General features: G+C 39.9%; 1 protein-coding gene across 5 annotated transcripts in view; it reads right to left on the bottom strand.

Moving 5' to 3' along the window:
• Positions 1 to 21,884, bottom strand: part of LOC149845274 (uncharacterized) — a 168,023-nt gene that overhangs the window by 39,451 nt on the left and 106,688 nt on the right. For all 5 annotated transcript variants that reach the window (XM_089995655.1, XM_089995660.1, XM_089995658.1 and 2 more), the window contains 4 exons: positions 18,578 to 18,916; positions 18,292 to 18,498; positions 18,100 to 18,198; positions 17,937 to 18,009 (listed from right to left, as the gene is read on the bottom strand). In XM_089995655.1, coding sequence (XP_089851781.1) covers positions 17,937 to 18,009; positions 18,100 to 18,198; positions 18,292 to 18,498; positions 18,578 to 18,916 — 718 coding nt within the window. The remainder of the gene's footprint in view (positions 1 to 17,936; positions 18,010 to 18,099; positions 18,199 to 18,291; positions 18,499 to 18,577; positions 18,917 to 21,884) is intronic.

Genomic DNA, 21,884 nt, shown 5'->3' with positions numbered 1-21,884 from the left:
CTAATGTTATATTTAATAAGCATTCTGACATAAAATTATTGAAAGTCGCTGAAACACATTTTGCATCCATCATTGTGATGATGAAGAGGATTAAAAGAGTAAAAAATGCTTTGATTAACATGATGACTGATGAAAATTGGACATTCTATCGTGCTGATGATAATATCAAGGCTCAAGAAATTAAAAAATTCATTCTTGATGATGTGTTTTGTGACAGAGTGGTATACTTCCTTCAATTTACGCAACCTATTTGAGAAATGTTAAGAGAAGTTGATAAGGATGAGCCCATGCTTCACAGAGTTTATGAAATGTGGGATAATATGATTGAAAAAATACAAGCTATAGTTTTCAAGCATGAAGAAAAAAATTCTGTATTGGATGATTCAGAATTTTTTAATCATATTCATTCAATTTTAGTCAGAAGATGGGATAAGAGCAACACTCTTTTGCATTGCATGACACATTCTCTTAATCCAAAATATTATGCAAATAAGTTGCGGGCTGGTAGTATTGGTCGTATCCCTCCAAATTTAGACCAAGAGCTATCAAGACATAGAAATATGTGTATGATAAGACTTTTTTCATAAGCATATCTTCTACATCAAGTCACACAAGAGTTTGGAAAATTTTCATCTTCGAGATTATATGTACTGGCATTATTCGCGAGAGAAGAGGATAATATAGATCATATCACATGGTAGTCAACATTTGGATCAGAAATACCTCTTCTCCAATGTCTTGCATTAAGATTGCTATCGCAGCCTGCTAGTTCATCTTTGTTGTGAAACAAATTGGAGCACATATTCTTAAATCCACAACATGAAGAGAAACAAACTCACCAACAAGCATGCAGAGGATTTAGTATATGTTCATTCAAATCTTCGATTACTTTCACGAACCAATGATGAATACAGGTACTAATTTGCTCTCTAAGTTATTTGATTATTTCTTAGCTTTTCATTTAAATATACTTGTATTGTATTTAACATTTTCAAATTGGGTTTGTAACGCAAACAAGGAACATCCAAATTTTGGGATATAAACCCAGAAGAGTGTGACTTCGAGGGAGAGCATGATTTCAACATAACAAACATGGATTTAGCTAAGCCCAATATTCCTTCTAATGATGCATTTGATGATGAAGAAGAAAATTATTAAGATCCTTAGTTCTTTTTTGCTTTACTTATTTGATTGATATTTAGGTTGATATATTACATGCACGATGAATGATATTATGACAATGTTAACTGTTAAAACTTCAATATATATATATATTACATTTTTGCCCCTGTCGCACCCCTGCACCCAAGGTTTTTGAAAGTGTCACATCCCCGCCCTTGCACTCGCACCCATGTGACATAGGTTCTTAGCCAAACATGTAGTGCAAGTTGATGCGAGAGAAACTGGAGTGTCTTTGAGCAAATTCATACCAAAAGAAGAAATAGATTGGAGCACAAAATGCTCAATGACCTCATTTACGTTCGCTACAACTTATGACTGAGGCAGAGGTATATAATATTATAAAGTGTATTTGTCATGTTCATTCAAAACCCAACTAATTTTAATTTTTTCATGTGATCTTTTTAAGCAAATCAAAAAGTTATCAGCAAGGAGGCACAAAAAGAAATTTGATCCCATTAGTTTGGATCATTTTGATGAATTGGATGCATGGGTTGAAAAAGAAGCAACGACTCTTTTGAATGAAGAGGTCATTTAGTGGATTAACATAGAAAGATCACAAGAGGTAGATGATGAATACCCATGTATCTTGGAGACGATGTGAAAGTCGAAGGAGGAGAAGAAAAAGATAATGATAATGAAAAAGATGATTATGATTATTGAGGTTTTATGTAATATATTTTAAAAAAACTTGGTTATTTAACACTTAATTATTCATAAACTTGGTTATTTAACACTTAATTATTCATAAACTTGGTTATTTTGTTTTTGTTTATGTAATATGAAAGTATGAGTCTCGTGCCATGTTCTTAATTGCAAGATATCTAATATTTTGCATTATCCTTGTGAGATATGCATGCAATATTATCCATGATTCTATATTAGTTGTTGCTTGATGATGTCTTATGCGGCTTATAGAGACATAAATGTTTCATATATGACTTTACGGTTGTATTTTTGCTAATTTTTTTTATTTTTCCTGATTTTTTTTATATTTTTTAGAATTTTTTTATTAAAAAATTATGATATGTTTGTTATACAATACGATACAATATAACTATGGCCCCGACTGATATGAGTTATGATACGATACATACAACCTTACATTAGAGTATCAGCTTGCAGATTTTTTCACCAAAGCTTTGTCATCCCCTTGGTTCTCCTTTCTCCTAAGCAAACTTTCAGCGATCTCACTATCAGTTTGAGGGAGAGTGTTAAAATATATAAGTTATTGAAAGAATCTTAGGGCTTCAAGATAGTGCGCCTTCAAGCTTTGGAGAATAGCCTTCAATCTGAAAATACAAAATAAAGAGAAGAGAGGAGATGGGGAGAAGAGGAGGATGCCAAATGGAAAGTAGGGCACGTTAAAAGTATCGTGACCCTCTCTTAATAAGATATATATAGGATCTAACACTACTGAACAAAATACATGAAAAATATACAGGATTACAAGTATGCCACCGCCCAAGCATGGGGAAAGCATACGCTCGGATATGGATCCAATATCGGATCCATATCCGATACAAATACAATTCTAACATCCCCCCTCAAGTTGTGCATGAGTTTTCATCATGCCCAACTTGTTCTTCAAATGCCAAAACTGTGATCCAGTGAGTCCTTTGGTGAAAAGATCAACAACTTGTTCAGAAGTATGTATATATGCAGGGGAGATTTCCTCATCTTCTATTTTCTGACGAATGAAATGTTGATCAATCTCAATGTGCTTGGTACGACTGTGAAGTATGGGATTGAATGAAATTTTAATGGCACTTTGATTGTCAACCAGCATGGAAGATTGAGCAATAGGAAGAGATAATTCCCCAAGGAGGTGACGAAGCCAAGTAGCATCGGCAGTGCCAGCAGCCATGGCCCTATATTCAGCTTCTGTGCTGGATTTTGCAATGGCGCGTTGTCTGCGACTACTCCAACAGACAAGATTAGAATTGAGAAAGACACAATAGCCAGAAACAGATCGGCGTTCATCAAGATCGCTTCCCCAATCAGCATCAGTGTAAGTAGAGATAATATGACCATCCACAGTAGGAGACATGCGTTTATAAGTAAGTCCATCGCCAATAGTCCCCTTGAGATAACGTAAGATACGCTTGACAGCTTCCATATGAGTGTCTGTGGGAGCATGCATAAACTGGGAAACTTGATTGACAACATATACAATGTCGGGCCGAGTGAATGTCAAATATTGAAGTTTCCCAACAATACTGCGGTAAAGGGTTGGAACAGGATATGCAGGACTGCCATCTGAAACGTTCAACTTTGCATGCAAAATGCTGGGCGTGTTAATGGGCTTACAATCAGACATACCAGAGGATGTGAGAATATCAAGGGCATACTTGTGTTGAGAAAGAGTGAGGGAATCCTCAGTCCTGTCTAATTCAACACCCAAAAAATATCTGAGGTCCCCGAGATCTTTCATTTTGAAGTGTTGTTCTAACACTTCTTTGATTTGGACGATATGAGAGGAAGTATTTCCCGTGAGAACAATGTCATCCACATATATCAATAACCAAGTAGTGATCCCTCCTTTGTGATAGATAAAAAGAGAATGATCAAGAGCACTCTTCTAAAAACCAGCTTCTTGAATGTGAAGGGAGAACCTTTCAAACCATGAACGAGAAGCCTGTTTTAACCCATATAATGACTTGTGCAACTTGCATACCCATAGATTAGAATCATTAGTAGCATATCCTGGTGGCTGTTCCATGTAGACGTCCTCTTTGAGGAAACCATGAAGAAAAGCATTTTTGACATCAAGTTGATGTAATGACCATCCAAAAGTAACAGCAAGAGAGAGAATAACTCGAATGGTACTCATCTTAACAACAGGGCTGAAAGTCTCATCATAATCTTCCCCATGTTGTTGAGTGAAACCTCTAGCCACAAGACGAGCTTTATACCTATCAATACTGCCATCTGGTTTATATTTGATTTTATAAACCCATTTAGACCCAACAACATTCTTATCCCTTGGCCGTAGAACGACTTCCCATGTTTGACATTCATTCAAGGCTTCCATTTCTTCATTCATGGCTTCAATCCAACGGGAATTTTGAGAGGCCTGAGAATAACACTTTGGTTCAGTCTGTTTATGCAAACTGGTCATAAAAAGCTGAAAATCCAAAGTGAAAGTGTTATAGCTTATCCATCTATCCACGGGATGTCTCGCTCGAGTGGACCTTCGTGGATGAGAAGGAACAATGACAGAATCAGTAGTAGAGGCAGGAGTGCGACGAGAATAAACCAAGCCAGAAAATTTGTCTAAAGGAGGATCAGCCATCTGAGTATCAGACATGTCTGCTTCAATGTGAGTACTATCCATCTGGGCATCAGACATTTCTGCTTCAATGTGAGTACTGTCAGAAGGGGCTGGAAAAGTGGTCGGTTGAATCCCATCGCCTAAGATATTAGCACATAACCATGGATCATATAGTCTGGACGCTGAATCATGAATAACCTTGGAAGAAGTGTGAAACTGCAATCTGAGTTCATCAAAAACAACATGTCTTGAAATATGTATACGGCCTGTTAGGGGATTATAGCACCTATAGCCTCGATAATGGTCTGCATAGCCCACAAACTGACACATTATAGCCCGAGCCTGAAGTTTGTTCCGGAGGCTGGAATCAACATGAACATAGCAAATGCATCCAAAAACCCGAAGCTCATCATACTTAGGATGCTCATGATTCAAAAGAAAGAAAGGAGATTTCCCTGCGAGAAGAGCTAAAGGCAATCGATTTATAACATAAACGGCCGTGTGAAATGCCTCAGTCCATAGAGTCATAGGGAGATCAGTGTCATGGAGCATGCTTAAGGCAGTCTCTACAATGTGTCGGTGCTTGCGTTCTGCAATGCCATTTTGCTGTGGTGTGTGTGGACAAGATATATGTCTAGTGATGCCATGATTTAGCAAGTATTCAGTAAATTCAGATGATAAATATTCACCACCACCATCACATTGAAAATGCACTATGTTGGATGAAAATTTATTTTGGATGAGGGCATGAAATTGGCTAAACAAACGGAACACTTCAGATTTGTGTTTTATGAAGTGTATCCATGTATAGCGAGAAAAAGAATCAACAAAAATGACATAGTATCTACTGCCGGAAGGAGATGAGATAGGAGCTGGTCCCCAAACATCAGAGTAAATCGTTTCAAACAATTTAGAAGCTCTTTTATTGATGGAATTAAAAGGAAGGGCATGACTCTTACAAAGTTGACAGCTTGAGCACATGCCTGACTCACTAACAGGTCTCAGACTGGATTTGTGCAACAATTCATTATTAACAAGGCTAGAAATAAAAGAATGACTACAATGGCCTAATCGATTATGCCAAATGGACGGCATATCAATTTGAGTCAAATTGACTTCATTCGGACTGATAGGAAAAGAAACAGATGAACTGGACTTGGACACTGGAGGAGCTTCTTTGAGGACGTACATGTTGCCTTCACGAATTCCTTCAGCGAATATCGTCTTGGTGAGAGGATCCTTGACAAAAACAGAGGAAGGAGTGAATTCAACCGATGTGGAAGAGTCATCAATGAGTTTAGATACTGAAATAATGTTTTTCTTGACATTAGGGACGACTAAAACATTGTGTAAAGGAAGAGAAGTATGCGGCAAAGAAACATATGCATTACCAATGTGAGTAATTTTGTGGTGAGTGCCATCACCTGTAACTACAAAACCTTTTGCTAAATATGGAGATGCACTAGAGAGTTTACCTGCATCATCAGTCACATGGGCGGCAGCACCAGAATCCACATACCAGACACCATCATCATTTTGCTTGAGATTCAGATTAGAAATAGCTGTCATTAAGAGTTGTTGTGCATCGGGCGTGAATGAGGAGGAAGACGCTCTAGAAATGATAGAGGGGGTTGGCCTGTGATCACGTCGACCTCCCTTAGCTTTGTTCTGAGGATTGTGCCAACATTCAGATTTAACATGTCCTCTCTTGTTGCAATAGAAACATGTAGGGATACACTTTGGCATGTTAACAAGAGTGCTGCCCTGAGGAGTAGGAAGAATACCCTTTCCTTGTCCGGATGTATGAGCCCAAGTAAGTGCACGCTGTCCTGACACACCATGTGTAGAAGTAACTAAAATACTGGGCGAAGTAGAAATGGAAGCATCATGCCTGTGAACTCTACTAGCCTCATGCTGGATCAATTTTGCCTTTAAGTCTTCAAAAGAGGGTAAGACAGGGAGAACCTCCAGAGCAGTGCAAAATATATCAAACTCTGACCCTAGACCACTAAGAGCCTGCTGAACTTTATCCTTGTCTGAAATAGGATGGCCAATAACAGCAAGTTGATCGCTTACATTTTTAATCTCATAGAGATACTCAAGTACAGATCTGGAGCCTCTATTTATGCTTTGAAATCGACGCTTCAATTGAAGATATCTAGCTTCTGAAACTTGAGAGTATGTATTTGCAAGCGTATTCCATAGTTGAAAAGTTGAGATATCATCATCTATACCTGCAAGCACTTCTTCAGAGAGGGTAGAAGTAATATAAGCAACTAAAGCCTGATCATGTGCCATCCATACGGCATATGCTGGATTAGGGATATTATCTGTAGCAGTCACCGAACTAGTAGCATCCTTTGTTTCACCCAAAATCAATTCAGGCGGGGCTGGAGTAGAGCCATCAATATGACCATTTAGACAATGGCTCTTAATGAAAGGGACTATCTGACGTTTCCACGTCAAATAGTTGGAATGGGTTAACTTTTGGGAGATGAGTTGGGAGAGAAAACTCGAAGAGAGGGTGGACATGATTATGCTGATATAATATTTGCGTTTCCAAAGGTACTCGGCTGAAGGATCAGGCACTCGGCTGAAGGATGAGGATAAGGCACTCGGCTGAAGAATCAGGCACTCGGCTGAAGGATGAGGATCAGGCACTCGGCTGAAGAATGAAGATCAAACTCAGCAGATCGTGGCCTGGTTGACAGGCGTGATGAAGAAGGCAGACGTAACTCAGCAATTCGTCGATCGTGGCTGGAGAAGACTCGCTCGTGGCTGGAGAAACAGGCGTCGATCGTGGGTTGCTCTGACACCATGAAAGAATCTGAATAGGGCTTCAAGATAGTGCGCCTTCAAGCTTTGGAGAATAGCCTTCAATCTGAAAATACAAAATAAAGAGAAGAGAGGAGAGGGGGAGAAGAGGAGGATGCCAAATGGAAAGTAGGGCACGTTAAAAGTATCGTGACCCTCTCTTAATAAGATATATATAGGATCTAACACTACTGAACAAAATACATGAAAAATATACAGGATTACAAGTATGCCACCGCCCAAGCATGGGGAAAGCATACGCTCGGATATGGATCCAATATCGGATCCATATCCGATACAAATACAATTCTAACAGTTATCATATATATATATATCAGTGTTATAAAAAACATGCCTTGAGGCACAAAAGGCATGCCTCGCCATGAGGCACGACCCTCTGTGACTCAAGGCGCAAGCCTGAGGCGTGAGGCGCAAAAAAAAAATCAACAAGATTTCTGAGACATAATCAACAAGATTTTTGTAGGTTAATCTCATATATTTTCCAGTTATTTCAGTTATGTAATCAGTTTCTTAGTATATTTTAACTTTTGTTGGTTAATCTCATATATTTTTCAGTTATGTAAACAGTTTTTTAGTTACTTTTATATGTTAATCTCATATTTTTTAGAATAATCTCATATATTTTAACTTTTGTAGGTCAATCTCATATATTTTCCAGTTATTTCAGTTATGTAATCAGTTTCTTAGTATATTTTAACTTTTGTTGGTTAATCTCATATATTTTTCAGTTATATAATCAGTTTTTTAGTTACTTTTATATGTTAATCTCATATTTTTTAGAATAATCTCATATATTTTAACTTTTATAGGTCAATCTCATATATTTTCCAGTTATATAATCAGTTTTTAGTTACTTTTAAATGCTAATCTCATATTTTTTAGTACTTATTTGAGATTTTCTATTTCTTATTGATTGTTATTTCATCAATAAAGCATTTCTTTATTTATTTATATTTTTAGATATTTTTTTATAATTGTTTTTAAGTTTTTAAAAACAAATTTTGAGGCTTACGCTTTACGCCTTGAGGCTTACGCCTCTCGGTTTTTGGTGGAGTGCCTCGCTATGCCTCAACGCTTTTCACAATATATATATATAGTTTTATTTCTATCTTTTTTAATGCCCACTAGGGGCAATTTAGTCTTTTTGTACCTAGGTAGATATTCATGTCTACTAAGGACATTTTTGGGTTTCTTTATTATTTTTTTCTTTTCCTTTTTTTATTTGACCAGGGGCAAAAAAGTCCTCCCTTTAAAGTCGTTGGGACCCAGCCAAAAGTCATAAATATGACCGTTGGAGAGCTCCCCTTGGTCCCCATAAGTTATATAAATAGGGTTTTTGGCCCCCCCATTCTCAATGCTTTTCTAAGCATTTTCAATATATTATTCTTTATATTTTAGTTCTATCTCTTCTCATGTTGTGACTGTTTGGTGATTTGCCCTTTGTGGCTTAATGTATTTTGCCCATTAGTGGCATCTTGTTTATGTGTTAGTGCCTTTTTTGTAGTCACTTGGTGACATTGTTCTTGGCTGTAAAACTCTTGGAAAAAAATCGATTTTGGGTAGGACCCGCGTATACCCCCCCCCGACATCGGGCGCCCCCTGCCCCTGTTTGTTTCAACAGGGCAGACATCGGGCAGGGGCGTTTCCCTACCCCTTTTTCTTTTTCTCTTTCATGATTATTTTACTGACACGTGTACTTTTTGCAACTTGCACAACAGAGCCCACGCGTGCCTCGTGGCCCGAGACCATTGTTACGTACGCTCGTAGGTGCATGCAGCCTCGCAACTCCCCAAGATAGGGGAAAGTTGCGCAAAGGACAATGGACGAACTTAAATTAAGCAATTAAAACTTAAAATGAGAAAAGAAAAGACTAAGGATAATATGCATATGTATATCTATATATGTACGTATTTAACTCAAGGACGTGGTTTCACGATCCTTGTCATATTTGCTTTTTTGCATTTACTTTTCTGTTGTTGTCGCGCTTTATGTGCCCAGACTTATTATTCTTTGCATTTACTTTTTGTCGCCGCCGCACTTTCACGTGCACAGGCTCTTTTCCACATTTAAATTTCTGTCATTACTTTCCTGTCTTTACTTGTTTCACTGCTTTCTATTGCTGCCTTGCTTATTGTGCACAGGTTTGCTTTCGCATTTACTTTTTGTGTGTATTGTTTTTGTCCTTACTTTGTTGTTGCACTTCGTGCATATGCTTTACTCTTGCATTTATTGTTTCTTACTTTGTTGTCGCACTTTTTGTTCCTACTTTGTCATCGCGCTTCGAACACAGGCTTTGCTTACACATCTGTTTAGCCGAGGTACGACTTTGTACCTCGTGCATTGCCTCACACATTTACTTGCTTGCATATTTACTTGGTCGAGGTACGGTTTCGTACCTCGTGTACTGCTTTTGAGGTTTTGCGCTCAATGCGCAGTTCCTCACTTTGGGGATCGATTGCACCACTACTAGTATCACAAGGCATGTGTGTCATGTTGATGTTGTGTTCTATTACTACTGTTTTTATCTGCCACTCATGATGCGAGTAGGGCAAACCTTGCAAGGCATGCGAACGCATGTACTAATGTTAGCCCTTTTCGACAAAATGTGAAATTGGGTACTGGTGCCTCGATCTCGAGAAAATGTTTTTCTATGGGGATTTTGGGTTTTCTTAAGAGTGCAGGCATGCATGGACTTACCTACTCTGTGGTGGGGTACTTTTGAGTAACCCTTATCTACTATCGTAGTCGTACCTTTAGACAAGGAGGATGAGTTGCACTACGATGAGTAGCTCGTGAGGTCGATAAAACCTCATAGCGTGCAATGGGCACAAATATTGAAATTCACCAAAATGGTGATTATGCGCCTTCACAAGCAAAATGCTTGAGTGGGTCTAATGGACCAGAGCATATAGAATGGGGCGGCGATTAAGAAACTCCCATCGTACCCAAAAGTAAGGCCAAAATAGGAGCAATCGTAAGACGTTCCTTCAACATCTGAAAACCGCTCTCGCACATGTCGTCCCACACGAACTTAGCTTCTTTCTTTAGGAGTTTCGTCATGGGTAGAGAGATCTTAGAAAAGTCCTAGATAAATCTTCTGTAATACCCAGCTAATCTAAGAAAACTCCTGATGTCACGCACATTCCTCGGCTGCTGCCAACTCAGTACAACCTCTACCTTCGCTGGATCCACAGACACACCTTCCTTGGAGATGACATGCCCTAAAAACATGATCTCCCCGAGCCAAAACTCGCACTTGGAGTACTTAGCGAACAAACACTTATTTCACAAGGTTTCGAAAATAACTCTCAAGTGCTCACGATGTTGCTCCCAGTTGTCTGAATACACCAGGATGTCGTCGATGAACACGATCACGAAGGTGTCCAAGAAGGGTTTGAACACCCTATTCATGAGATCCATGAACGTTGCAGGAGCGTTACTGAGTCCGAAGGGCATGACCATAAATTCGTAATGCCCATATCTGGTCTGGAAGGCTGTCTTGAAGATGTCATCTCCCTTAATTCTGAGTTGATGGTACTCAGATATAAGGTTGATCTTTGAGAAGATCTTGGCCCTCTGCAACTGGACGAACAGATCTTCGATGCGTGGCAATGGGTACTTATTATTTATTGTTGCCTGGTTGAGCATTGGATAGTCGATGCACAATCGCAATGATCTGTCTTTCTTTTTCATGAACAAGACAGGATCTCCCCAGGACAAGACGCTGGGGCGAATGAATCCCTGATCCATCAACTCCTGCAATTGCTTCTTGAGCTCTTCGAGCTCTGCTGGTGCCATCCGATATGGAGTCTTTGAAATTGGCACAGTACCTGACAACAACTCGATGTTGAACTGCATCTCACGAGGTGGAGGAAGTCCTGACAGTTTCTCCGGAAAGACGTCTGTAAAATCTCGAACCACCTCTAAGTCTCCAATCGGGACTCGCGTCGGCTCGGACTGGATGACATTGACCAAGAAGGCAGTGCATCCTTTCCTCAGGTAGTTCTGCACCTTTAGCGACGAAATCAACTTGCTCGCCCAAACAGGTTTCACGATCTTGAATTCCACCTTGGGCATTCCTTCCTCTGACCGCTCGATTGCGGTTGCGATGACTGATACTGTTGTGGTCGAGGGAGCAGAGGTGCTCCGCTGTTCTGCCTGAGGTCATCAGCCGCCTTTTTGCGATAATCGCGGAAGTAGTGGCCCATCTTGCCACAATACAGGCATCCGCCTGTCTCGAGCGGGCATGCCTGCCCAAAGTAAGATCGTCGGCATCTCGGGCATACATTGTCAGCCTGTTGCCTGGCTGGAGGGTTGCCCCGAGGCCGCTGACGCTTCGAATGAGGAAATTGTTTCTTTCCTCCTTCGATCTTTATGGGAAAGAACGGTCGTTTGCCTGGGCCGCCAGATGGTGTCTTCAGCTCATCACCCGCAGCAGGTCGCTTTCTGCTCTGAGTACTCTTAAACCGCTCCCACGCCTCACTCAGGAGGGTGGCGGCAACAACTGCCACAGAGAAGGTCGATGGCATACTAGTTAGGACCCGATACATGAGTCCCTCCTTCAGCCCCCGAATAAACTTTTCTACCCGCTCGCGATCGTCCGCGAATAGGTTGGGGCAGTAGGGTTCCAAACTCTGAAATTTGGCGATGTAATTCGTCAAACTCGAATTGCCCTGGCTGAGCTCCAAGAACTCCACCTTCTTCTTCTCCCTCGCATGAGGAGGGAAGTAGTTCTCCAAGAAAGCCTTTTTGAAAGCTTCTCAAGGAATTGGTGAAATTTCCAGAAACTGCACCCCCCGAGCCATGTCCCACCAACTGCGGGCATTGTCCTTCAGGCTGAAGGTCCTGTATAACGTCTTCTTGTCGTCGGGAATTGACAAGACCTCAAACACTCGTTCCACCTCCTTCACCCAGTTATCGGTCATGTAAGGGTCGGGCTTGCCGTCGAAGGTCGGGGGGTCAAGCTTCAAAAAAAATTCATAGGTCACTGCGGTATGCTAGCTCGGTTCAAGAACGGGCGCTAGTTCCCTTTGGGAATGAATCTGGTCTCGCATAGCCGCTGCAAGGGTACTTAGGGAATCCAACACGAATCTCCGTTGATCTGACCATTCGTCAACAAAATCGTCGTTCAAGTTCTTTACCATCCTTGAAGTAAACAAGGGATACCAAAGATCAGAAATTTCAGGAAACTCGAGATAGAAGCCAAAACATATGTATTATTCATGCTTAACATGAGTAGTTTACAAAAACCCAGCAATACTGGTACATAAGTAGAACATGTCAAGTCATTTAGCTTAACGATACGAAAATACCGCTACAAAGCAAGAGAAAATGTATACTCACAACGCAATGCAGATCCTCAATGGTCAAGAATCCTTACTTCCCTTAGCTCTGATACCAAAACTGTAACACTCCAAAATTTCAAACTTGCGAACCTTTCAGAAAACAGGCTAGAGACTAGAAATATCTTACTTTTCAAAGTTTGTTTATGAAATCAGCAGAAGACTATTTTTTTGTTAAATTCAGAAAGGCAAGCTGACAACTTTGGGCACGTTAGCTAAAAGAACCAAAACGCCCAAACCATGCTACTTGCAAGACACTTAGAAAAGCCACTTTCATTAAAAGAAGTTCCCAAATGGTACAAAATTCGGATATCCCAAGGAAAATCCATTACAAAACCCCCAAAACGTCCAGGACGTGAGCTAAGAGCAAAAAGAAAAATCTTGAAGTCATCTTGCAATCGCGTCATCGCCCGTGGTGTACCTAATCATCACCTGTGCCCATAGAATGGGTTAGGTTCGCGAAAAACTAGTAGGTGCACAAGAGAGACTACAGGAAACTGAATTAAGTACATTTAATTCAGCAAGCTAAGCAGTGCAAAGCAGATATGCAGATAAACAGGTAAGCCGTTCAAAACAAGTAAGCAGTGCAACTGTCAAACGCAACATGACGATTCATTTGATCGTAAGCTGCGAACTACTACGCAACAAGCAAGTCTCATGACCCATCAACCAGTGTGAACAGACTTTATGTTTCGATATTACTGGCCTACTGGTACGCGCAGGCAAAACGTAGAAACAACTGAGACTAGTTCGGGCGTCTGTTATTCTATGTATTTTCAATAACCCGAATAGCTAGCTGAGTCCGCTTCTAAGAGGACGACTTTAGCCGAGAGAGGATTCTCCAAAGGCAAGCAAGTGGCAACGGATGCATCCAAATTCTGCAGAAATCCATAGGATCTACCACCTAGGATAATGTCTGGTAATCCCTTCCCCTAACTTCAATGACTGGGGAGGCTGAATCTTTGCCTGTGGGGTGGTTGTTAACAACCTGTCCACTGGAGTTTTGTACTGCTCTGTCCTCTCCCTTGATAGACAACAAGAAGCGAATGGGTGCGTTAGGTATTGCTTAACTAACGATCCATTCTATGATGTGGTCTTTCAACCACTCGAGCATCTAGCCTGTGAAGGCGATCAGTCACCATTTTATGTGATTACAGCATTGTGCATTTAACACTATTCGAGGTCGCACAACCGTCTCATCCGATCATCGCAGTACTAGCGTGTAGTGCACGACTACAAGTACTCTAGGATGAAAGGGGTATAGCTCCTCAATAGGAGCCTTAACAGAAGTGTTTCACAAAGATGTAATGTTTCTCAAACTTTACTTTTGACATTTTTTATCTTTTGAAACAGCCAACAACTTGTGCCACATTTGGCATACGATGTTCTAGAATCTCATCCGCTATCGAGGTATCTACATGTCTCGCATGACTCGATACTGGCCTCGATAGACGGGATATGGGTTTCTCAAGAGAACCCCCCGCGCTAAGAAGTTCGCTCGAGCCCCAATTCGGTGTTACCCGAGATATGTCGAAAATACGAATAGAATCAGCCAATCACATCCTTCCAAATGCTTCGATTTAGGCAGTCTTTGATGTTTTTGTGCAACTCCCTAAATCTCAAGTCTACTATGCAAGAACTGCGTACTCGAAGAGCCAAGATCCTTGCAAGGTATCTCTCTCCTTAGACGAGGATGTATCGCTAGCTCCCGACTCAACTCTTGTCGCAAGAGGCAGAGTGGTAAATGCCCCTTGCATCCTCCACGAGGATGCCTTTATAGCACATGCAATGAGCGAAAACCTGAGCGTCATCTACAATGGCAAAGCAGTAACAAAACATTTGTAAAAGCAAGAGCCTGGGCGCAAAGCGCGACGACAAAGTAAGGACAGTAAGCAGGAGTGTAAACGCAATGCGCGGCTGCAAAAGGAAGACACGAAAGAAAGTAAAGGACAAGGATCGCGAAACCGCGTCCATGAGTTAAATGTGTACTCGTATAAATATATATTTGGTTATATATTTATTTAATTATCCTTTTTAGTTAATTGAACTCAATTCAATTATTCAAGTCCTTCGTGCAATCTTCTCCTACCTTGGAGAGTTGCAAGCTTGTTGGCGTCTGCAGGTGTAAACGATTGACGGTTCGGGTCGTGGAGCGCGAGCGGGATCCGTCGTACGAGCTACAAAAGCGACAGTCTTAGCAAGCTAACACCAAAAATAGAAGATCAAGGGCACTGTCGTTGACCTGACGTGAAGGAAGCAGAGGCAGGGGCATCGTGCCCTTGTGCACTTGCTATCAACGCAAGAAGCAGGGGCAGGGGTCGCGAGCCCCTACTGACCTACTGTCAGCAAATTACGAGGAGGCAGGGGGTTGCACCCCTGCCTGACAAGGTAGAAGAGAGGCAGGGGCAAAGCCCCTGCCCGTTAACAGCGAAGGGGAGGCAGGGGGCTTCGCCCCTGTCTGTCGAGCATGCTAGGAGGCAGGGACTCATCCCCTGCCTGGCGATTATGCGAACAGGCAGGGGGCAAAGCCCCTGCTTGATGCTGGGGGAGAGGAAGGAGGCTCTGCCCCCTTCCAGTCGAGAAGCAAAAAGGCAGGGGGCTAGGCCCCTGCCCGTTAGCCACAAAGAGGGAGGCAAGGGGCTTTTCCCCTGCCTGGCGAATACGCAAACAGGCAGGGGCCAAGCCCCTACCTGTCGAACACGCAAACAGGCAGGGGCGAAGCCCCTACCTGACGCCAAAGAAGAGGGCTCGACCCCTCCCTTGAACAACGGGGGTGCAGGGAGGGGCTTGACCCCTCCACTGCCGGAAAAAAAGGGGAGCAGGGAGGGGGTTGGGCCCCTCCCCTGCTAAAGGTGGTGCAGGGAGGGGGTTCGACCCCTCCCCTGACGTACCAGTGAGCAGGGAGGGGCTCGACCCCCTCCCCTGCCGTAAGGAGACGAGTGAAGGGCATCGACCCCTCCCCTGCAACCAGAGGGCACCGGGAGGAGGCTCAGCCCCTCCCTTACCAAACACAGCACAGGGAGGGGCTTCACCCCTCCCTCGCTAAAAGGAGTGGCATGGAGGGGGGCTTTGCCCCTCCCCTGCGATTTAGGGTAGCAGGGAGGCGGCTCGGCCCCCTCCCTGCGCAATGGAGAGGTGAGGGAGAAATAGAGGGGAGAAGAAAAGAAAAGGGGAAGGAGAGGAGAAGAGGCGTACCTGGGGGGTTGTCGGAGGAGCTCTGGGGCTATCGGACGGGAAGTCGCAGGTGGCGGCGGGTTGACAGGGGTCTCCGGACTGGCTCGCTGGAGAGGATCGCCGATGGCGGTGGTTCGTCGGCGATCAGAAACGAGGGAGTGCGAGAGGCGGTCGGGGGAGAGATGAGAGAGCAAATAGGGGAAAGTGGGGTTTCGAGAACCTCCCCCCCTTTGCCTCGTTGTCTTTTAAAAGACAGCGAGGGAGGCGGTGCCTCCATTGGGTCCAGGTCCGACCTGAATCCAAGGTAATTTTTTTTTTGGCCTTACAACAGGACAGACGATGGCATGATGAGATCAAGATGAGACTTTTTCCCTTACGTTTCGCTCCTGAGGACATTTCGATAGATTTGCATAAAGGTTTTCCTGAAAATCTCTCATTTGTACAAGTCTTAAACTATTAAAAATTGCATTTTCATAATCTCATTGGTTTCTTAAATATATGGAGTTTCAAATTTGTTTGTGAAGGAAAGTTTGTGTTGTAACGCGCCCAAGGTCCATTGACTTGCTATTTCAAACACCATTTTTCGCTGAACTACTATTTTAAAAACTCTGATAAATGAATGATTACGAAGCTTTCAAACTTTTTATAAAAAGTTACAAGTCCTGGATTTTGGGGCATTACATTGGCACTTGTGTTTCCGTACTTACAACACAAGACACAACTCAAGTTCAAATTTTTTTGGAAAAATAAGACAATAGAACACAAATTTTTTATTTTCAAACAATAATATCCCTTTTTATTATTTTATTATATAAATGGCAGTTTCAATTGAAATATTGTTATAAAGAATTAAAAATTATTTGAAAGCATTAAAATAATATCCACATGTGTCAAATTCATGTCAATATGTCAATGTGAGCCTGACATCACCATGACATGCACACTGAATGGTGTGTCACTGGGACATAGTTCTAGGCAAAAACAAAATTGGAAAAAGGAAAGAGAAACCAATTTTTATTTCATTTGATGGTAAATGTTCTTCACATTGTATATCCTTGCTTCTCAAATGCCATTTACTCCATAACAATAGTCATAGAAAGGCAACAAACACAGTTCATGAATTGGCTTAATAGAAGATATTCATAAAATTCTAATGTTCAAAGAATAAATAGGGTCCACATAGGCATAAAGGGAGATAAAAGAGTAGCATTTCATTAGAATGGGAATCAAAATATTTATCCAGCTGAATATATTAAGTGAGTTCTAAAAAGCTTCACACTTAGAGGAACAATGAAGCCAAAAACTAACATACTTTGATAAAACTTAGATGACAATGGATGTTTTGGTCCTCAATTAAAAAACAAGAGCAATGGAAACAACATTACCATGGAACTGACAACATTTTGTGGTTGAACTTAAACAAAGTAAATATCACTTTGTATACAGAATATGGTTACACGAACAAATTTATGCCAAGATACTACAACCAGAAAGCATGTAATAACATGACAAAAGGCTAAGCATAGTAAAGAAAATGAAACCCATAAGTTATCCAACAAAAGTGTCCTTCAACTGACTAAGAAGTGTCATCTGCAACACCCAATGTGCACCAATAAAACATGTTTTGGAAGATTTAACGGGAACTATGAATCCCTGTCGCACTCTTTTAAAAAGAAAACAATCAGATCTCAGGATGAGAATAAAAAGCCAACATAAAACAAGTAGGAAAATGAACAGACATAAGAATGAAAAAGCAGACTTGCAGAAAGTACAGACTACAAGCTGAACACAAAATTTTGTCAACCTATTGTAGAAATTATAGGCAGAAACCAAGAAATGTTATTTTTTGCCTGAAATTTCTAAGCCAATGATGGAACGATTTTGGAAATAAAATGAGGAACAAATAATAAATCTCATAAAAGGATATCTCAAAACCTTTTCAAGAAGAGCATACACATCAAGCAATCAATTAATATCAGTTCCAGACAAATGTGTAAGACACCCATGAGGTCATCATAAAGACATGAAAAACATGAATCATGGTCATGGTGCAAAAGAAACTCTCCTTCAGAAAGTGAGAGATACCATAAAAAGGAAGAAAACATTCAGAAAGGTATCATTGAAAGAAGCACCTTCATTTGTTGTTTCAGACGCAAAATGACAACTGCTACCATTAGAGTTTCCCAAGAATTTGTAGACTCTAATCTGCATCAGGAAGAAAAGGGAAATTGAAGAAAAAATAAAGGTTATAGGGCAATATACTCAACTGGAAGATGTGAAGATAACTATACCAACCAATCCAGACTGATTTCCAATAGCCAAACTCCCAGAGATGAAACAAAGGTCCAAGGCAGATACTGGAGCAGTGGTGCCAGAAACTTGGACACCTTGTATCTGCTTATTATAAGATTGATGTGGTTATTTTTAAGGAGATTCAGAGAAAAACAAGAACTGTTTCTAGAGTTATGACCATGATAAGAATCTTACCTCCCCACCTATATCAAAAATAAGAGACAACGATGGAAGAGTAGCATCCCACACTCGTACAGAACCATCTTGGTACCCCCCTACATATACACGTTCAACTCCTAACGTCCCATCCAAGGACAATGAACTGGGAACACCACCACTCAAGAGCCACTTCTTAACAGTTTTCTGGACAGATGCTTGTGCAGTTTTCAGTGCTAGGACAACCTATATAAACAGAACAAAACTAAAACAGTCATAAATAATTAAGAAAATTGTGGCTGTGAATGACATCATTCTCTCTTACCTCAGCAAATGTTTGAGATAACTTCCCTCCCTTAGGCAGTGGAAAGAGCTTTGCCACAGAAATGGATGGATCGACCAAAGGAATTAGACTGGGAAATGGTTCTGCACAAATTGAAGGCATCCTTTCCTTTGAAGATGCTAACATGGATAAGCTTGACTCATTATATGTATGCAACTGCCCAGGATTTGTCAATACAAAAAGAGCTGCGCTGCTGCATTTGTCCATTGAGCCAAGAACTGGGAGTAAAATCATGTCTGCAAAAGACCCATGAAGTTTAAGGTCTGTACGAGAGATGCATCTTAGACTATCCAATCCTGATGACCACTCAAGGCTCAAAACCTGAAATTTAAGGAACTTCAATTATAAATCTTGGATGCTTAAGAGCACATATGACCAGATTCCCAACAACAAAAGAACATGTATACTGTTAAAGTTGTGTGTGTATATATATATTGCTGATTTGTATGTGTAATAGGTTTATGCCTATTAGGGGCATTTTGGTCATTTCATTACATGTAATAGGTTGTGCCCATTAGGGGTGTGAAAATATCTTCAAGAATAAAGCTATATGCACAATGGCACTAGATTCTCAATAGACAATATGTGCACAATGGCACTAGATTCTCAATAGACAATATGTGCACAAAGACACAAAGATAACACTCATAAAAGAGTACAAATGCACAAAGGCATGAAAAAATAAAGAATGAATTTATTGAATGAGTGAGAGAGCCTTTACAAAAAGGATAAATTTACAAGGGGGATAACCCCATATATATACAAGTGAGAGGACCCCATGAATATGTGTGAAATGATGAAAAGACTATTTTACCCCTAGTGGGTATTACAAGAAATATCTATATCTATATATATATATATATATATATATATATATGAATTACAATTTAGCATCCCTCCTCAAACTTACGATGTAATGACCAAAAGTTTGCCAAGAAGAAAATTGAATCTAGGAGAACAGAGCGTCTTAGCAAAAAAGTTAGCCAATTGATATTTTGATGTTATATAAGATAAATCTATGGCGTTCTTTAGATATTCTTCTTTAACATAATGGCAGTCCATCTCGATATGCTTTGTGCGCTCATGAAAAGTGTGATCCGTAAGTCCTTAAACATGAACCTTCATATCTTCCAGCAGCCGCCGAATCCAAACAATCTCTATGGTTGTAGTTGTTATGGCTCGGTATTCGGCTTCAATAGATGACAGAGACACATTTTGTTGCTTCTTGCATTTCCAAGAAATTAATGATTCACCTAAAAATACACAAAAACCAGTGGTGGAGTGATGGTTATTTGAATCACCTCCCTAATCATATTCAATATAAGCAATTAAATTTAATTCAGAAGATGAAGATATAAATACTCCCTTATTTATAGATCCCTTTATATACCTGACAATTCGAAAAATGGCACTCATATGAACTGATGTAGGAGCATGCTGAAATTGACTTACAACATGCACAACATGACAGATATCAGGTCTAGTGATGTTGCTTGTAAGGAGTGGGATCTTCTAGAAGAACCCCATCATCAATTTTTAACTTTGTTCCTACTACTTCAAGAGTTTCACAATTTTTATCATCTGTAATTTCTGACCTATCAATAATCTCAAAAGCAAGTTTAGTTTGAGACAAAAAATAACCCCTGTGAGAGTAGGCAACTCCTATACCTAAAAAATATGTTAGAAAACCTAAGTCTGACATTTCAAATTTTTCTGTTAATGTGGACTTGATACTCTTAATCCCTTTAGTATCACCGCCTGTGATTAACATATCATCAATATATAATAATAAAATCATAAATCTTGCATTAGATTTCTTGACAAACAAGGCAGTATCAGTATAACATGAAGTAAAATCATTTTCTATCATTAAATTATTAAACCGATCGTAATAAGCCTTGGAAGCTTGTTTCAAACTATAGAAAGCTTTTTGCAGACGAATAACTTTACCTTTAAGAACATCCATATCTGGAAGAGCATCCATATAGACTTCTTCATTTAGGTTTCCATTTAAAAAGGCATTTTTAACATCCATTTGATATATATTCTATTTTTTAATAGAGGCAATTGTAATTAGACACCTGACAATGACCATATGTGCAACAGGAGCAACCATTTTATTGTAGTCTATTTCATATTTTTTACTATATCCTTTAGCAACGAGACGGGCTTTATACCTTTCAAGAGACCCATCACTCTTAGTCTTAACTTAAAAAAACTCACTTACATCCTATTGATTTCTTACCTCTAGGTAAATCTTGAAACTCTCAAGATTTAGCTTTTTTAAGAGCTCTAAGTTCATTATTGCAGCCCTCCATTCTATAATCTTCTTGGCTTCTTCAAAGTTCTTAGGTTCCATATATGAATGAATGGCACTAAGGCATGATCTATGTTTAGGTGAGAAAGATTCATAGGATATAAATCTAGAAGGATTTTTTCTAGCGCTTTCGGTTCTACGAGGATTTAGATTATTTATGGAAGTAGGCTCACTATATTTCTCAATTGCACTTTTAAAAGTGTTTCTATCGCTATAGGTATAGGTAATAGGTTGACAAAATGTTTCCACTTCGGTAGGTTGTACAAGAAGTTTATAATGAGAGTTATTATTTTCTTATATATTTTCATCATTACTAAGAGCATCATATATCATTTTATCATCACTAAAAATATCATCATTTCTAGATAACAATTCAAACAAAAACGAATAATCCATATTATCTTCATGAGGTTCATACTCTTTAAAACCACTAACATTTTCTAAAAAGGTTACATTTCTAGAAACATATATCATAACATCTAAAACCTTTTCGTGTTTCGAAATATCCAAGAAATGCACAAGGAATAACTTTTGGTGAAAGTTTATCATTTTTGTCGGTAAGAACAAAACATTTGCATCCAAAAACTCTTAACCTGTTATAATCGGGTTCTTTTTTATATATAATTTCAAAATGTGAGATTTTATTTAAATTTTTTGAGGGAGGACGATTTATAAGATAAACGGATACAAGAGTCGCCTCAGCCCAAAATCTTTTAGGATTTTTTTGAGAAATAAGCAAGGTTCTAGTAGTTTCAATTATGTGTCTATGTTTTCTTTCGGCTAGGCCATTTTGTTGAGGTGTTTTGAGGCACAATTCTTTTTTGACAAATTTCATTAATCTCAAGATAGTTTTTAAATTCATTTGAAAGATATTCACTTCCGGAGTCGGTTCTAAGAATCTTTAAGTTACCATTAAATTGATTTTTAATCATTATGTGATAGGTCTTGAATGACGTAAACATCCCATGTTTA

Source organism: Nuphar pumila, chromosome 2 (genome assembly GCF_984573655.1).
Source record: "Nuphar pumila chromosome 2, dmNupPumi1.hap1.1, whole genome shotgun sequence".
Lineage (NCBI taxonomy): Eukaryota > Viridiplantae > Streptophyta > Magnoliopsida > Nymphaeales > Nymphaeaceae > Nuphar > Nuphar pumila.
The sequence above is the reverse complement of the archived record's forward strand: the minus strand, read 5'-3'. Positions and strand labels throughout refer to the sequence as shown.